At 44.5% G+C, this 18,787-nt stretch overlaps 1 protein-coding gene across 1 annotated transcript; it reads right to left on the bottom strand.

Annotated features, from left to right (window-relative positions):
• Nucleotides 1-1,275: 1,275 nt before the first annotated feature.
• On the bottom strand, nucleotides 1,276-17,293 carry PEX13 (peroxisomal biogenesis factor 13). The gene is made up of 4 exons (XM_040429729.1): nucleotides 17,155-17,293; nucleotides 5,232-5,941; nucleotides 4,417-4,542; nucleotides 1,276-2,149 (listed from the first exon to the last, which is right to left on the bottom strand). The coding sequence occupies exons 1-4, from the start codon at nucleotides 17,250-17,252 to the stop codon at nucleotides 1,848-1,850; spliced, it is 1,236 nt and encodes a 411-aa protein (XP_040285663.1). The 5' UTR covers nucleotides 17,253-17,293; the 3' UTR covers nucleotides 1,276-1,847.
• Nucleotides 17,294-18,787: the final 1,494 nt, after the last annotated feature.

The following is an 18,787-nucleotide window of genomic DNA, read 5'->3' as shown; positions in this document are numbered from 1 at the left end:
ATATACAGCACGTAGAAAAGACAAAGTGTGAACAGAGCTTTAGGGTATGTCTGAACGGGGTAGAAACGCTGTGGATTTTCAGGTGTCAAATAGCAGTGCTTTTCATTACCAGAAACGTGGATATGATTTTAAGAAATCTCAATCACATGCTGTCAAAAGAAAAAAAAAAAAAAAAACGGCAGTGTAAACTGACCTGCAGTGTGGATTTTAAAGGGGCAGGCCACTATCTGTTACTAGTTAGGGTACTTACACACTTGCGGCAGAGGATTCCGGCAGGCAGTTCCGTTGCAATCTGGACGCAAATGGATGCATTTGTGAGACGGATCCGGATGCAGAGCCATCTGACAAATGCATTGCAATACCGGATCAGTCTCTCCGGTGTCATCTGGAAAAACCGATCCGGTATAAAAAAAATTGTTTGCATTTTTAAAGGTCTGCGCATGCACAGACCAGAAAGCCGGATCCGTTTTGCCGGAACACTTAATGCCGGATCTAATACACTTCAAATGTAAATTAATGCCAGATCCGTCATGTGATCAGCATTTTTGGCTGGAGAGAAAACTGCAGCATGCTGTGGTATTTTCTCCGTCCAAAAAACGTAAGAGGGACTGAACTGAATGCTCTCCATTCAGAATGCTTTAGGGTAAAACTAATCAGTCTTTTTCCGGTATTGAGCCCCTACGACGGAACTCAATACCAGAAAAGAATAACGCAAGTGTGAAAATACTCTTACACATGTGCTGGGAACAGCACATACATTCACTTCCAATGGGGACAGACAGGGTTTGTGCTTGCATAGTACGTCTCCGGGGTGAAGGGCCCTTTACACAGGCGACAATTGAACAGATTACCGGTATATACTAGTAACGCGATTATCTGGCAGTGTAAATGCACCGCCGATTAACGATTCAAACGCTCGTTCATCGAGTAATTTTATCTTTTGTGTAGCAAAAAAGATCGTCATTTCCCAGTGGCAGATAGTGCTGAGTAAATAATCCGCTAGTGATCAGCAGATTATTGGGAAGGAACGCTTCCTTCACGACAATCTGCTAGATCGTCGTCCAGTGTAAAGGGACCTTAAGAGAATGGAGGCCACTGATGAACGGGACCCGCCCTCAGTGGCCATTTTCATATCGCAGCAGGTAAGTGGACCTGCAAGTAGATTATAAATTAGGAACATTAAACCACTGGACGTTGGCACCAATGGTTTCATAATGCCCATTACCAGCTGAATGCAGGTGTTATCCCCAGTACATGTGCGGCTAGTATATAGTGGCCAACCCTTTTAAAACTGCAGCATGTCATTCAGGTTGTGGATCTTCACTGCAGATTTTATCCTTTGAAATGCAAAAGGTGAAATCAGTGGCAAAGCGGCATGTAAGTCATTGATTTTGCACACGGATCCATGGTGGATGTTTCTGCAGACAATTAGTTGTGGCGTTCCCACCACCCCATAAAATCTGTAAAAGATCATGGCCAGAATTCGCAGGTAGTCCCCAATGAGGGTTGCGTTTTATCAGTATACCATCACATGCAAAGGCAGCTAGTTGCTCATCAAGTAAACCTCCTTAAAAATCAACAGTAACAGGGAAAAAGTTGCCCCTTTAGGTCTGTCCGATGAGACCAAAAGCTCCATAATCACAGTATTGTAAGAAAACATTAGATCCACTTCCCTTTGCGTGTTAATCTAGTGATAGACATCTATACAACCTTATACCCAGAAGACATCCTGTAACGATTAGACTGAACTTGCTGTATATGGCTGTGTGCACCCTATGCAGTGCAGCTGCATATTCACTATGAGCTCGGTGTAAGCACACTGCACCTCACCCCAGACCCATGTACGTCTACAGATCAAATGTGTCCCTGTGGCTTAAGGTTGGATCGCTAGGAAGTGCTGTGCTGTCAGACTCCACGAAAACAGACTCTAGTGCGGCTTCCTGCTCTTCTAATGTGGCCACTGGGGTCGCAGGGCTCAGCGTGGTAGGGTTAGGGAACGGCTGCTGCTCCTCCTCCTGCCTCTTCTCCGGCTCCGCAGCCTTTTTGCCTCTTCTCTTGCCCAGGATTTTGATATAGTTGGCTGGAACAAATCCTGTTGTTTGCCCATCCACACTTCCAAGTAGCCAGCCTCTTACTTTAGGTTGTTGCTCTGAAAAAGGAAAGCACTTTAATCGTTAAGGGCTGTAAAAGACATCAGAAGTCACGTGCAGACTCAATCACTCACATTAGTCCTTGTCCCTGGTGGAGCTCTTATGTCACACACACTAGGATCAGCTTCACAGGACACAGTTTAAGGGGTTTTTCTAATAGGCTATAGGTGTATGACTGTGGAGGCCCCCCCCCACCGATCATTAGAAACTGTTGGAACTAGGGTTGTCACGATACCAAAATTTTGAAACCATGCAAAAGAGAACTAAAACACCAAAAAAGCCACGTGCATTCTGCATTTTATTGAACGTCTGGCCCATAATAAAACAGTCCTATCCTATTATTTTTTTTCGGGGGGAGGGGAACAAGGGGACTAAAAAAAAAAAAAAAAAGGCAAATCACCTGTTTATTTTCCGTTATGGCGTTCACCGCATAGGATATATTTTGTAATATTTTAATAGTTCTGTTTCGGACGTGGCGATAAGTAATAGGTTTACTTTTTTATTGTTTATATGTAAAATTGGGAAAGGGGGCGATTTAAACGGAATATTATTATTTATTTTTTTAATAACTATTAGTCCCCTTAGGGGCTAGAACCCTTGTCCTATTCACCCTGATAGAGCTCTATCAGGGTGAATAGGACTTTACACGCTCCCTGTGCTCTGTGCACACAGCAGCATGGAGCCGACTATGGCAGCCAGGGCTTCAGTAGCGTCCTGGCTGCCATGGTAACCGATCGGAGCCCCGCGATTACACTGCTGGGGCTCCGATCGGAAGCTGCCACTGCACCACCAATGAAGAGAACACTGAGGAGATTGCGGGGGAAGGGGAGTCACTGCACCACCAATCAATATAATTAACCCCTTAATACAAATGTACGAGGCGGGGATGCTTCAATGACGGGGATCCTGCCAAACCGCTTTAAGGTACGGCACCTGAGGGGTTAATTGACAGGGTTCACCGGATCGCGGTGCCCAGTCATTGAAGCCAGGTGCAAACTGTGCGATACAGCCAACAGCCCCTCACCTCCTCCTCAGTGCAATTTGCATTGGTGGCAGTGGCAGCTTCACAGCCCCTCCCCTCTCTTTTCATTGGTGGCTGCGTCACAGTGGGGAGGGAGGGACTCTTCTTCTCCACTGTGCCGGCTCAGGAGAACATGGTAAAGACAGCGCACACCATGTTCTCCAAGTCTAAAAGATACTAGGCTGCACAGTAGCGCAGGGTAGTATTGGAAAATAGCAAATCCCGGGATCGGATCAATCCGGGTGCTAAAGTAGCGATTGGGTATCGAAAGTTCGATACTCGGTGCAACCCTAGTTTGAACACAAATGTGGTTGTGTCTCATCAAGTGAACGTGGTTGAGCTAAGTGAGCTACAGTACCAGGCACAGCCACACCAGTATGGATGGCACTGTCCCACGTACTGTAGTCAATGGACTGCTGCATTTCACCTGATGCCCTTCCGTTTTGCCGATTGGGGCCGAGCTGGACCCCCACCATTCAAGTTAAGGATAGGTACATTTTTATTTTTTTTAAGCAAAACACCTCTTTAAATTGGAGCCATCAGTATATAAACTTGTGTATGAGCGATGTAACAACAGCACGCCACCATGCGATTTATGGATTCTGATAAATACTGTGATTTTAAATACGGGCCCATGCACACGACTGTGCAGTCCGGGAAACGCGGCCCGACGTGTCGCCGGCATCTCCTGAACCAACGGCAGACCATCTGCTCCGAACTCACTGCAGTCAGATGGGAATTTAGAGCATCATAAAACACTATGATGCAATGAGTCAGATGGGCCTTTGTCCAGGAGATGTGGACGACACGCGGTCATGTTTCGTGGATTGCACATAGTCATTTGCCTGAGCCCTAAACAGCTTAAAATCAACCCACCGGGGGCTCAGTTACAAAACAAACACTCATTGCTGCAGTGGATGAGAACAGCACTGTACCGCAAAATCCTGTAAAACCTGCATAACTGGCCATTGGCTCCAGCTTACAGATTTTAGAGTGTGCCTGCTGCATGACATGTATTTTCTGACTGTATATATAAAATAGTTGGCAACATATACTGTGACCACGTCTAATACCCACCCCAAAACACCCATAAACTGCCCACTTAGGGGGTAAATCAGCCCCACCCCTTCCAGGACTGTTGACAACAATGATATTATGAGGTTTTTTTTAGCATTAGGATAGTTGAGGTACCTTGATTTGAGAACTAAACCAACCACTGACAAGGTAAAGGAGAGATTTTGGTACCTTTTGGAGCCAGGTTGAGTAAGTCTCCCGCATGGAAGGAAATCTCCTCCTCTGATGTAGCAGTGAAGTCGTATTCAGCTCTTCCCACCACATGGTCACCTTCCCCGCTTGCCCAGTTTATGTTTTCTAGACAAAACATGAACAATTGAGTTAAAACAGGTTTTACGGTCTCTGAGTGACTGTGAGACAATTAGGAAGGAGAATATCCTCTACTGTCTCTGGGCAGTGGAAGGCAGCTAGCCTCCACTAAACATATCTGGGAAAACAGTAAACCAGACATTCAGCAAGCACATGCGGAAACTGGCGAAAAATGCCAGATACAAGTGAACGCAAAGTTTGCCGAAAACTTGGCGATGCTTTAAGTAGGAAAAAGTTGATAATGCATCTGGCATGAACACATTTTCAGAAGAATATTACCATTTTTGTTCTATCCCGAACACAGCACCCATGGGAAATCCATCTACTATATCCCATGAGCCACAAATTTATAAACAGATCAGGTGGCATATAAGGAATTTTTTCCCTTTATTTGGTCAAATTTCAAATTATAGGTCATTCCTTGAACTGTTGCTCCAATAACACTGCTACATGCATGTGCCCACCGCTACAAATGATGGCATATAGACTATGGTGTGGAATTAAGTACTGGTGGGATCCTGGTAGTCCAATCCTCAGAAAGACAGTGGTAGAGCTCTAGTTTAAATGTCATGTTGGTCAGAGTTCTTCCCTATTCAGTGGCGATCCTGTTAACCCATAAACGTAAAAAAAACTGCCACATATATATATTTTTTTTTCCAGACTTTGTTCACACTCACCTTCAACACTTTCGCCATTACCAGAAGACAGGAGCTTCCAAATGAGGTAGGGTCCACCAAGAATGACAGCAAAAAATAAGAATATAGGCCATGATTTGGCTCTGTCACTCTCCGAACCGACCCGAGCCACAGTCCCAGCACTCTCAGTCCACAAATCCTCATTTTCGGAGCCCTTCCTCAGACCCAAAAGTCTCTGCAAACGTCGGTAAAGGAACCGGATGGTTCTGACAAGTGCAAATGCAGAAAATACCTTAGTGAAGTGGATCTTTAGCCTGGAAAAGTGGTTTGCCACATCCAGAACAGCCCTGAAGCTGTTATAAACAGCAGAGAAGGTGGCATCCATCATCATGCTGACTGAAGAAAAGGCGTGGACGATGCTCTCAATGGACTGAAAGGCCCCACGGCTACTTTCTTCAGCTTGACGCACAAATCTGCTAGGTGGTACCTCATCTGTCTGGAACCGGTTATAGCCAAGTCCACTGCTGTACCCATAGCCGTAAGGACTGTAGCCTCCATGAAAGGAACTTCCGTAGGAACCGTAAGAACCATAAGAGCCAAAGCCTGGTGAAAAAGAGCTGTATGCAGGTCGGTAGGTATTGAGTGTACCTGTACTGGTCTGCTGGGAAGTTCTGGGTGGTATAGGTGGTGGCACCCTGGTAAGAGTTGGCTGCCCAGGTCTGGTGATAGTGCTGGCTCTCAAGTCAGCTGACCTACAAATAGAAATATTAACTATTATTTGGTTAAGGAGCATATCAAATCACAATGTAAATTATAACTCAATAGTTTCACTTTTAAAGTCCATGGAAATCTACAGTCAATTTCCCAAATAAATCTCACCACAAACACAATAAAGCAGAAAAATCACAAGGTCCATCAGCAGAATACAGCAGCCTGGAATCTACGAAGCAGAAGGAAAATCGGAACGAAAACAAATTGGGTTTCATTTTCGAGACGTTTTCAAGATCTTTGATGCTGGGACCGATGTAGAATTATTTCTCCAAGCTGAGCGTTTGTTACAGTGTACTCCATACCTACCGACCAAGCCAGGACCAGTCTTGGATTTCAGGAGCTGTCCCGGGAGATCTACAGCATGCCCCGCTAAACCCCTATCCCTGTGCTTCCCTCAGAGTGTATAATTATAAAAGCAGAGAAGCGGGTCAAGTATTGGATGCCTGAAATCCAGGACTGTCCCACTGGATCTAGGATGGTTGACAGCTATTGGATACACTGTAACAAATGCTCAGCTTTGACAAGTAAATACATCATTCCCAGTAATAAAGATCTTGAAAAGGCTGGGATATATAGCTCCCCGAGATGTATTGCTGGCCATATGCTTTGCTTGTCTGCAACAGCATTCTCCAACACTGCTCTTGTGAGCGCCCCCTGCTGACAAGTGCTGTCTCCACTCTTGCATGCAGAGCCCAGCTCTAGTGTGTGTCCCCCCGCACCCAGCACCTGCGCCCTCCTCCTCCAGACTCAGCAGTCAGGAAAGACTAATCAGCAACCCCTGCACCCACCAAAGCAATAAAATGTAGACTGCACCCTGTGTGCCCCCCCAAACCCTCCTAGGGATCTCTGTGGAGAGAGGGGAGGGTGCACTGGAAGCATATTTGGCTACCAAATGCACAGCGTCCAAAAGGGAGTCTGAGAAGCGGTGCCGCCATCTTGGATGGCAGAAGAAGTGCCCAGATCTGCAGCAAAGATAAAGAGGAGGTCATCAAGTGTTCTGTACATTTTACAGTTAGGGCTCATGCACACAAAAGGTATTTTTTTTCCGTGTCCATTCCGGTTTTTTGTAGCCCGCATGCAGAACCATTCACTTCAATGGATTTGCAAAAAAAAAAAAAAAAAAAAAAAAAAAAAAAACACACAACTGGAAATGACTGTGCATTCCATTTCTGCATGTCCTATTGTCCGTTTTGCGCACAAGGATAGGCATTGTTACAATGGATCCGCCAAAATAAAAAACGGATGCAATACAGATGTCACACAGATGTCAACTGTATTTTTTGCGGATCTGTGTTTTGCGGACCGCAAAATACATGCGTTTGTGTGCATGAGCCCTCTTAGGGATTCTCCGGAAATTAAGAAAATACTTAAATATTATTTTATTATAAATAAATTCCCAAATATCTTTTGTTAGTTATAATGGCTCATTTTGTCTAGGGAGCAATCATCAGGAAAAATAAAATGGCTGCCATCCTATCAGTACACACAAAACCTGTCCTAATCACACAGCAGGACAAGTTACTTCACAACACTGAGCTAAAGAGCTGCCTCATCCTCTTCTACTAATTGTCAGGGATTATGGTCCTGAATACAGATAAGATCTTCAGCTGAATATCTGTAGGAATGGAGTTCATGAGCAAACATGAGATACAGAGAGAGGAGGGGGGGGGGTGGAATGTGGCTGATGAGCAGCAGCACTTGTATGCAGTCTCCGTTACCACATCCCCCATATTACCACAGTCTGTCCTGTCCGTCCTCTCTGTACTTCATGTCTCCTTGTGAACTCCATTCCTACAGAGATTCAGCTGAAGATCTTATCAGCTTTATTCAGGATCATAATCCCTGACAAGTAGTAGAGGATGAGGCAGCTCTATACCTCAGTGTTGTGAAGTAACTTGTCCTGCTCTGTGATTAGGACAGGTTTTGTGTGTACTAATAGGACAGCAGCCATTTTATTATTTTCACTGATGATTGCTCCCTAGACAAAATGAGCCATTATAAGTAATAAAAGGTATTTAGGAATATATTTATAATAAAGTAATATTTAAGTATTTTCATTTTCTTAATTCCCGGAGAACCCCTTTAAAGTGTTGTTTTTTTTATTAAACAAGAGGGTCACTTTAAACAATTTAAAAAAATAAGAATTGGTATTGACGTGTCCATAAAAGTCTTTTTTTCAGCCTGTATGGTGAACACTGAGGAGAAAACATAATGGCAAAATTATTTTTGTTTATCAAAAATTCAAACCCCAAATTGGTACCAATACAATTTCAGCTTACCTTGTGCAAAGAAAAAAATCCTTCACACAGCTCAATCGATTAAAAAAAAAAAAAAAAAAAAAAAAACACACACTATGACCATATATGGGAATGGGCCAAAATAATATTTTTGGAGGGCAGTCTTTGGGCTAATTTCCAAACCTGAGGAAACCAGAAGACTCTGGGGATCGGCCTATAATAAAGTAACCCGACAGATCCTGCAGTGGATCTTCCAGCAGGGCTATGTTTTCCCGATGTCACGTTGACAACACATCACTGTTGCAGCCAATTACTGGTCTCAGTGGTGCACTGAAGAGGTCAGTGGCTGGCTGCAGTGGTCAGGTGTGAGGTGACTACACTACTGCAGCTGGGAAAGGAGGCTCAATCCCCTTAATTGGAGATCAGGGAAAATCCCCAGCTTAGGGCTCATTCACACGAACCTGTGTGAAGCCCGTGCTGTGGACCGCAAATTTGCGGTCCACAAGGCAAGGGCACTGTCCATGGGGCAGGCGCATGGGGAAATCGCAGACCCATTTACTTGAATGGGTCTGCGATCCTTCTGTTCCGCAAAAAGATAAAACTTGCTCTATCTTTTTGCGGTGCGGAAGCACGAACGGAACCCCAGAAAGCACTCCATAGTGCTTCTGTAGTGTTCCGTTCTTCCGTTCCACATCTACAGATTTGCGGACCCATTGAAACGAATGGGTCCGCATCCATGATGCAGGATGGCCATGGAACGGTACCCGGATCCGAAATACGGCAACGGGCATCACACATTCGTGTGAACGAGCCCTTTAGGAGATGTGATCAGTAAGGTGAATATTTATGTATATCATGGATTTACAGAGAAACAGGCCATATAGGCAGATGTCCCAGCCCTCTGTGCGGGAGTATATAGGCGACTATCCCAGTTTCTATGATATTTTGATGCTTTTGTGTTTTCTTCATTTACCCCCTTTATTCCCTTCCTTCTTATCTACTGAACACGCTGCCAGGTTTGCTAACAGCTCTTCTATGTCTTTATGTGGAATCCATTGTGATCTTTATTCCAAACATCCCACAACTCAACCGCAGCAGATTTGCTTTCGTCTGCGGGCTTTGATTTATAATTATTTTTAAATATACACTCACCTAAAAAGAATTATTAGGAACACCTGTTCTATTTCTCATTAATGCAATTATCTAGTCAACTAATCACATGGCAGTTGCTTCAATGCATTTAGGGGGGTGCTCCTGGTCAAGACAATCTCCTGAACTCCAAACTGAATGTCAGAATGGGAAAGAAAGGTGATTTAAGCAATTTTGAGCGTGGCATGGTTGTTGGTGCCAGACGGGCCGGTCTGAGTATTTCACAATCTGCTCAGTTACTGGGATTTTCACGCACAACCATTTCTAGGGTTTACAAAGAATGGTGTGAAAAAGGGAAAAACATCCAGTATGCGGCAGTCATGTGGGCGAAAATGCCTTGTGGATGCTAGAGGTCAGAGGAGAATGGGCCGACTGATTCAAGCTGATAGAAGAGCAACGTTGACTGAAATAACCACTCGTTACAACCGAGGTATGCAGCAAAGCATTTGTGAAGCCACAACACGCACAACCTTGAGGCGGATGGGCTACAACAGCAGAAGACCCCACCGGGTACCACTCATCTCCACTACAAATAGGAAAAAGAGGCTACAATTTGCACGAGCTCACCAAAATTGGACTGTTGAAGACTGGAAAAATGTTCGTAGAGTCCGAATTTGGCGTAAACAGAATGAGAACATGTATCCATCCTCTGATGGCTACTTCCAGCAGGATAATGCACCATGTCACAAAGCTCAAATCATTTCAAATTGGTTTCTTGAACATCACAATGAGTTCACTGTACTAAAATGGCCCCCACAGTCACCAGATCTCAACCCAATAGAGCATCTTTGGGATGTGGTGGAACGGGAGCTTCGTGCCATGGATGTGCATCCCTCAAATCTCCATCAACTGCAAGATGCTATCCTATCAATATGGGCCAACATTTCTAAAGAATGCTATCAGCACCTTGTGGAATCAATGCCACGTAGAATTAAGGCAGTTCTGAAGGCAAAAGTGGGTCCAACACCGTATTAGTATGGTGTTCCTAATAATTCTTTAGGCGAGTGTATAAATGCTAAAAAAAAAAAAAAAAAAAAAAAAAAAAATTATAGGTCTGAGCAGGTAGGTCCCCTAAATAATGGTAAAGGGGCGTTAGTCACTGAAGATAAGGAAAAAGCAGAGTTCCTAAATAGGTTTTTTAGCTCTGCATATACAAAAGAAGAGAAAGGAGCTGATATCTGTGGTGATGGGGCTGTTATTACATCCAGTGATATACTCAATTGGCTAACTGTAGATATGGTCAAAGAGAAGTTAAATAAGGTAAATGTGAACAAAACTCCGGGTCCAGATGGATTACACCCAAGAGTGCTTAAGGGTCTATTCACACGTCCGTAAGTGTTCTGCGGATCCACAAATTGAGGATCCGCAAAACACGGACACTGGCAACGTGCATTCCGCAATTTGCAGACCGCACATCGATGGCACTATAATAGAAAATGCCTAATCTTGTCTGCAATTGCGGACAAGATTAGGACATGTTCTATTTTTTTTTTGCGGAAATGGAAGTGCGGATCCGCAAATGCGGACAGCACATTCCGGCCCCATTGCAAATGAATGGGTCTGCACCCGTTCCGCAAAATTGCGGAACGGATGTGGACCCATTTTGCGGACGTGTGAATGGACCCTAAAGAGCTCTGTTCAGTCATTGCTGTGCCCCGGTTTATAATTTTTAAGGTTTCTCTAGGGACTGGTACAGTGCCAAGTGATTGGCGCAAGGCAAACGTGGTGCCCATATTTAAAAAAGGATCAAGGTCCTCCACAGGTAATTATAGACCAGTTAGTTTAACTTCTGTTGTGGGAAAAATGTCTGAAGGAATCTTAAGGGACTATATACAGGAGTATGTGACTATTTACCAAGGACAGAAGTTGTCAGACTAACCCGATTTGTTTTTATGAGGAGGTGCGTAGTAGCCTGGACAGAGGGGCGGCTGTGGATGTAGTGTTTATGGATTTTGCAAAGGTTTTTGATACTGTCCCTCAGGCACTTATCAAGTAAAGTAAGGTCTTAGTAAAGTAAAAGCTTGTAATTGGATTGAAAACTGGCAGAAGGACCGTGTCCAGAGAATTGTGGTCAATGATTCCTATTCAGAATGGCCCCAGGTTATAAGTGGTGTACCCCAAGGTTCAGTGCTGGGCCCTCTATTTAAATTTATTTATTAATGATATTGAGGACGGGATTAATAGCACTATAACTATTTTTGCAGATGACACTAAACTATGTAGTACTGTACAGTCTATGGAATATGTCCATAAACTACAAGCTGACTTGCCCAATCACTCAGAGTGTTCATCAACTTGGCAAATGAGGTTCAATGTGGATAAATGTAAAGTAATGCATTTTGGTAGTAATAATCTCCATGCTTCATATGTCCTAGGTGATGTAACACTGGGAGAGTCACTTATAGAGAAGGATTTCGGTGTCCTTGTAGATGGTAGATTAAATAACAGCATACAATGTCAATCAGCTGCTTCTAAGGCCCCCAGGATATTGTCCTGCATTAAACGAGGCATGGACTCACAGGGCAGAGATGTAATACTACCACTTTACAAAGCGCTGGTGCGGCCTCATCTGGAATATGCAGTTCAGTTCTGGGCACCAGTCCATAGAAAGGACGCACTGCAGCTGGAAAAAGTACAGAGGAGAGCGACTAAACTGATAAGGGGCATGGAGGGTCTTCGTTATGAAGAAAAATTAAAAAGAATTGAGTTTATTTAGGTCTTGAGAAGAGACATTTAAGGCCCCTTTCACACGGGCAAGTATTCCGCGCGGATGCGATGCGTGAGTTGAACGCATTGCACCCGCACTGAATACCGACCCATTCATTTCTATGGGGCTGTTCAGATGAGCGGTGATTTTCACGCATCACTTATGCATTGCGTGAAAATTGCAGCATGCTCTATATTCTGTGTTTTTCACGTAACGCAAGCCCCATAGAAATGAATGGGTTTGCGTGAAAATCGCAAGCATCCGCAAGCAAGTGCGGATGCGGTGCGATTTTCACGCACGGTTGCTAGGAGACGATCGGGATGGAGACCCGATCATTATTATTTTCCTTTATAACATGGTTATAAAAAGGAAAATAATAGCATTCTGAATACAGAATGCAAAGTAAAATAGGGCTGGAGGGGTTAAAAAAATAATAATAATTTAACTCACCTTAGTCCACTTGATCGCGTTGCCCGGCATCTCCTTGTGTCTCCTTTGTTGAATAGGACCTGTGGTGAGCATTAAATACAGTTACAGGACCTTTGATGACGTCATTCCGGTCATCACATGGCACGTCACATGATCTTTTACCATGGTGATGGATCATGTGATGACCGGAGTGACATCAAAGGTCCTGGAATGAATGCTCACCACAGAAGGAGACAGACGAGATGCCGGAAGCGGCAGCAAGTGGATTAAGGAGAGTTAAAAAAAAAATATTTTTTTTTTTAACCCCTCCAACACTGTTTTACTATGCATTCTGTATTCAGAATGCTATTATTTTCCCTTATAACCATGTTATAAGGGAAAATAATACAATCTACAGAACACCGATCCCAAGCCCGAACTTCTGTGAAGAAGTTCGGGTTTGGGTACCAAACATGCGCGATTTTTCTCACGCGAGTGCAAAACGCATTACTATGTTTTGCACTCGCGCGGAAAAATCGCAGGTGTTCCCGCAACGCACCCGCACATTTTCCCGCAACGCCCGTGTGAAAGAGGCCTAAGGGGGGGGGGACATGATTAACCTATACAAATACACTGCTCAAAAAAATAAAGGGAACACAAAAATAACACATCCTAGATCTGAATTAATTAAATATTCTCCTGAAATACTTTGTTCTTTACATAGTTGAATGTACTGACAACAAAATCACACAAAAATAAAAAAATGGAAATCAAATTTTGCAACCCATGGAGGTCTGGATTTGGAGTCACACTCAAAATTAAAGTGGAAAAACACACTACAGGCTGATCCAACTTTGATGTAATGTCCTTAAAACAAGTCAAAATGAGGCTCAGTAGTGTGTGTGGCCTCCACGTGCCTGTATGACCTCCCTACAACGCCTGTGCATGCTCCTGATGAGGTGGCGGACGGTCTCCTGAGGGATCTCCTCCCAGACCTGGACTAAAGCATCTGCCAACTCCTGGACAGTCTGTGGTGCAACGTGATGTTGGTGGATAGAGCGAGACATGATGTCCCAGATGTGCTCAATTGGATTCAGGTTGGGGAACGGGCGGGCCAGTCCATAGCATCAATGCCTTCGTCTTGCAGGAACTGCTGACACACTCCAGCCACATGAGGTCTAGCATTGTCTTGCATTAGGAGGAACCCAGGGCCAACCGCACCAGCATATGGTCTCACAAGGGGTCTGAGGATCTCATCTCGGTACCTAATGGCAGTCAGGCTACCTCTGGCGAGCACATGGAGGGCTGTGCGGCCCTCCAAAGAAATGCCACCCCACACCATTACTGACCCAATGCCAAACCGGTCATGCTGGAGGATGTTGCAGGCAGCAGAACGTTCTCCACGGCATCTCAAGACTCTGTCACGTCTGTCACATGTGCTCAGTGTGAACCTGCTTTCATCTGTGAAGAGCACAGGGCGCCAGTGGCGAATTTGCCAATCTTGGTGTTCTCTGGCAAATGCCAAACGTCCTGCACGGTGTTGGGCTGTAAGCACAACCCCCACCTGTGGACGTCGGGCCCTCATATCACCCTCATGGAGTCTGTTTATGACCGTTTGAGCAGACACATGCACATTTGTGGCCTGCTGGAGGTCATTTTCCAGGGCTCTGGCAGTGCTCCTCCTGTTCCTCCTTGCACAAAGGCGGAGGTAGCAGTCCTGCTGCTGGGTTGTTGCCCTCCTACGGCCTCCTCCACGTCTCCTGATGTACTGGCCTGTCTCCTGGTAGCGCCTCCATGCTCTGGACACTACGCTGACAGACACAGCAAACCTTCTTGCCACAGCTCGCATTGATGTGCCATCCTGGATAAGCTGCACTACCTGAGCCACTTGTGTGGGTTGTAGACTCTGTCTCATGCTACCACTAGAGTGAAAGCACCGCCAGCATTCAAAAGTGACCAAAACATCAGCCAGGAAGCATAGGAACTGAGAAGAGGTCTGTTGTCACCACCTGCAGAACCACTCCTTTATTGGGGGTGTCTTGCTAATTGCCTATAATTTCCACCTGTTGTCTATCCCATTTGCACAACAGCATGTGAAATTGATTGTCACTCAGTGTTGCTTCCTAAGTGGACAGTTTGATTTCACAGAAGTGTGATTGACTTGGAGTTACATTGTGTTGTTTAAGTGTTTCCTTTATTTTTTTGAGCAGTGTATATAAATGGGCCATACACAAAATATGGTGTAAAGCTGTTCCATATAAAATGCGCTCAAAATAAAAAGGGGGCACTGCCTCTGACTGGAGAAGAAAAAGTTCAGTCTCCAGAAGCATCAAAGCTTCTTTACTGTAAGAACTGTGAATCTGTGGAATAGACGTCCTCAGGACGTGGTCACAGCAGGAACAGTGGACAGTTTTAAAAAAGGGTTTAGACGAATTCTTAAAAGTAAACAACATTAATGCTTATGAAAACGTGTAGAAATCTGAGTCTCACTTCCTTCTGGGATTCGCGTCCCCACCTATCCCTTGGTTGAACTTGATGGACATTTGTCTTTTTTCAACCGTATTACCTATGTAACTGTGTAATATTTGTACTTGCCTCAATAAAATCTTTAAAAAATAAGTTTGGGGCATAAGTATACTGCAAATAATTTTTGTTTTCTTTAAAGGGTTTCTACCACTTCGTTTTCACATAATTAGCTGTCAGACACTAGCGATCCGCTAGTGTCTGCTCTACCAAACAATCCTAATATAATAGCTTATTGTGCAGCCGTTTCGCTAAAAAACGAACTTATATTGATATGCTAATGAGCCTCTAGGTGCTATGGGGGCGTCATTAGCACCTAGAGGCTCGGTCTACCTTCACAAACTGCTGCCGCCCAGCGTGTCCCTCCAGCCCGCCCATCTCCTCCGGAATGCGATCCTCCCTGTGAGCCAGCGGACGAATTCTCAGGCATGCGCATCTGTCTTCGGCGCATGCGCAGTGAATGTCTGACCGCTTTCTGCACAGACATCTCCACTGCGCCTGTTCCTCGGAGCACTATGACGTCATCGGCGCAGGAGCAGTGGAGATGTCTGAGCAGGGAGAGGTCAGATATTCACTGCGCATGCGCCGAAGACAGACGCGCACGGCGCATGCGCGAGAATTCGTCCGCTGGCTCACAGGGAGGATCGCATGCCGGAGGAGATGGGCGGGCTGGAGGGACGCGCTGGGCGGCGGCATTTTGTGAAAGTAGACCGAGCCTCTAGGTGCTAATGACGCCCCCATATCACCTAGAGGCTCATTAGCATATCAATATAAGTTCGTTTTTTAGCGAAACGGCTGCACAATAAGCTATTATATTAGGATGGTTTGGCAGAGCAGACACTAGCGGATCGCTAGTGTCTGACAGCTAATTATGTGAAAACGAAGTGGTAGAAACCCTTTAAGAAAAGCCTTTTATTTTTTTCATTTTTAAAAGGGCATCTGTCAGCAGATTTGTACCTATGAAACTGGCTGACCTGTTACGCCTTATTCACACAGTCAGTGTTTGGTCAGTGATTTCCATCAGTGATTGTGAGCCAAAACCAGGTGCGGCTCTAAACACAGAACAGGTGCAGATCTTTCCCTTATGTCTGTGGAGGCTCCAATCCGGGTTCTGGCTCACAATCACTGATGGAAATGAGGCTTTACACGTGTGCTTGGCAGCTGAAGACATCTGTGTTGGGGCTCGTTCACACGACCGTAGGTGTCCCGTGCCGGTGCTACGGACCGCATTTGCGGATCCGCAATACATGGGCACCGCTCCGTTGTCATTCCGCATCACGGATGCGGACCCATTCATTTCAATTGGTCAGCAAATCCGGAGATGCAGAACGGAAGCACTACGGAGTGCTTTCTGGGGTTCCGTTCTGTGCCTCCTCACTGCAAAAAGATAGAACATGCTCTATCTTTTTGCGGAACGGAGGGATCGCGGACCCATTGAAGTTAATGGGTCTTCGATCCCCATGCGCCTGGCCCACGGAAGGTGCCTGTGCATTGCGGACCGCAGTTTGCGGTTCACAGCACGGGCACAGGACACCAACGGTCGTGTTAACAAGCCCTAGGTCCCATGTTCATATGTGCCCGCATCTGCATCCGTCAGAAAGGTCCTCGAAGATGGACAAACCCTTAAACATGTCATTTTAGCAGTTTAGTGAATGCTTCAAGAACAAAAATCTAATAAAAACGATGGCCAATTATTTTTTTTCAATGCCACAGCTTTTTTAACGTTTCCTAATACATTATATGGTACATTTAAAAAAAAAAAACTGCAAAAACAAGCGCTGATACCAAATGGGAAAATAAAAACGTTATGGCTCTGGGAGAGAAAAAAAACCCTGCAGTGACGGGAAAGGGTTAACCGTATACAGCTCTATGGAGACCACAGGGATCACTAATGTTTGTAAAATGTCTAAAATATATATATCTCATAGAAAATGTCTAAAAGAACGAGAGCCCCAGCGTCCGCCCCATGGACAGTGATAAACACACGGGCTGCTCTGCATGCCGGGGCAGTGTGCCAGGCCTGCCAGCCTGATCCCCGGGCACAGTAACCTCCTCACCCACATAAACAAGGCTGAACTTTGGACCCTGTGGTGACTCGGCGCCCCAGCCCGCTGACCCGTACCACCACCGCCGCCCCCCTCCCAGTATCCCCCCTGCAGTGTACACTCACTGGAACGAAGTGGTGGGGATTCCGCCCAGAACCCGCCGGGTTTCCCACGGTTTAGGAGGAGGTGGCTGAGCCGCCATCCCGCTCCGCTGCAGAGCCATGCACAGGCCTAACTAATCCACCAGGCAGCGATACTTCACTGCAGAGCGCTGCGCAGGCCTGACCAATCGACCAACGACACTTTGCAGCAGAGTCGCTCGCAGGCATAAGGGAACCATCCACGCTTTACCGTACGGCCATCCAAAGGACTGATCAATTGATTGCCGATCGTCCCAGTTCTGTGACTTATCTCCCTCATACACCAGGAAACCACATGATGGGCAAAGGTTCCAGATAAATAAGACAAAGTCCATCTAAATCAAATAATATTTATTAAGGAAATTAATGATATTTATATGGATGTTAAAGGCCGTGATGTTAATTCGTTAAATACATTTTTTTCACCTTTCTGCCCAGGCCATTTTTAGCAAATCTGACATGTGTGGTAATAACTTTAAAACACTTTTACTTATCCAGACCATTCTGAGAATGTTTTCTCATCACATATTGTACTTCATGACATTGGCAAAATTTTATTTATAGAAAAATACCAAATTTACCAAAAATTTTGAAAAATTTCCAAATTTAAATTTTTCTGCTTTTATAATACATAGTAATGACTCAAAAAATAGTTATTACTTTACATTCCCCATATGTCTACTTCATGTTTGGATCGTTTTGTGAATGACATTTTATTATTTGGGGACGTTACAAGGCTTAGAAGTTTAGAAGCAAATCTTGAAATTTTTCAGAAAATTTCCCAAACTCACTTTTTAAGGACCAGTTCAGGTCTGAAGTCACTTTGTGAGGCTTACATAAAAAAAACTACCCAAAAATGACCCCATTTTACAAACTACACCCCTCAGGGTATTCAAAACTGATTTTACAAACGTTGTTAACCCTTTAGGTGTTCCACAAGAATAATGGAAAATGGAGATGAAATTTCAGAATTTCACTTTTTTGGCAGATTTTCCATTTTAATCAATTTTTTCCACTAACAAAGCAAGGGTTAACAGCCAAACAAAACTCAATATTTATTGCCCTGATTCTGTAGTTTACAAAAACACCCCATATGTGGTCATAAACTGCTGTACGGGCACACGGCAGGGCGCAGAAGGAAAGGAACGCCATATGGTTTTTGGAAGGCAGATTTCACTGGGATAATTTTAAGCTGCCATGTCACATTTGAAGACCCCCTGATGCACCCCCAGAAGAGAAACTCCAAAAAAAGACCCAATTTTGGAAACTAACGGATAAGGTGGCAGTTGTGTTGGTACTATTTTAGGGTACATATGATTTTTGATTGCTCTATATTACACTTTTTGTGAAGCAAGGTAACAAAAAATATCTGTTTTGGGACCATTTTATTTTTTTTGTTAATTACAATGTTCATCTGACAGGTTAGATCATGTGGTATTTATATAGAGCAGGTTGTATTTATATAGAGCAGGTTGTATTTATATAGAGCAGGTTGTATTTATATAGAGCAGGTTGTTAGTTCCAGTTTTACATAATAAAGCAGTGTCTCCATATTCTGAAAGCCATATTTTTTTATTTTTTTTTGGGCGACTGTCTTATTTAGGGGCTCATCTTTTTC

The sequence above is a fragment of the Bufo bufo genome, chromosome 4, assembly GCF_905171765.1.
Source record: "Bufo bufo chromosome 4, aBufBuf1.1, whole genome shotgun sequence".
Classification (NCBI taxonomy): domain Eukaryota; kingdom Metazoa; phylum Chordata; class Amphibia; order Anura; family Bufonidae; genus Bufo; species Bufo bufo.
Note: the sequence above shows the minus strand (reverse complement) of the source record. Positions and strands in the feature narration are given on the sequence as shown.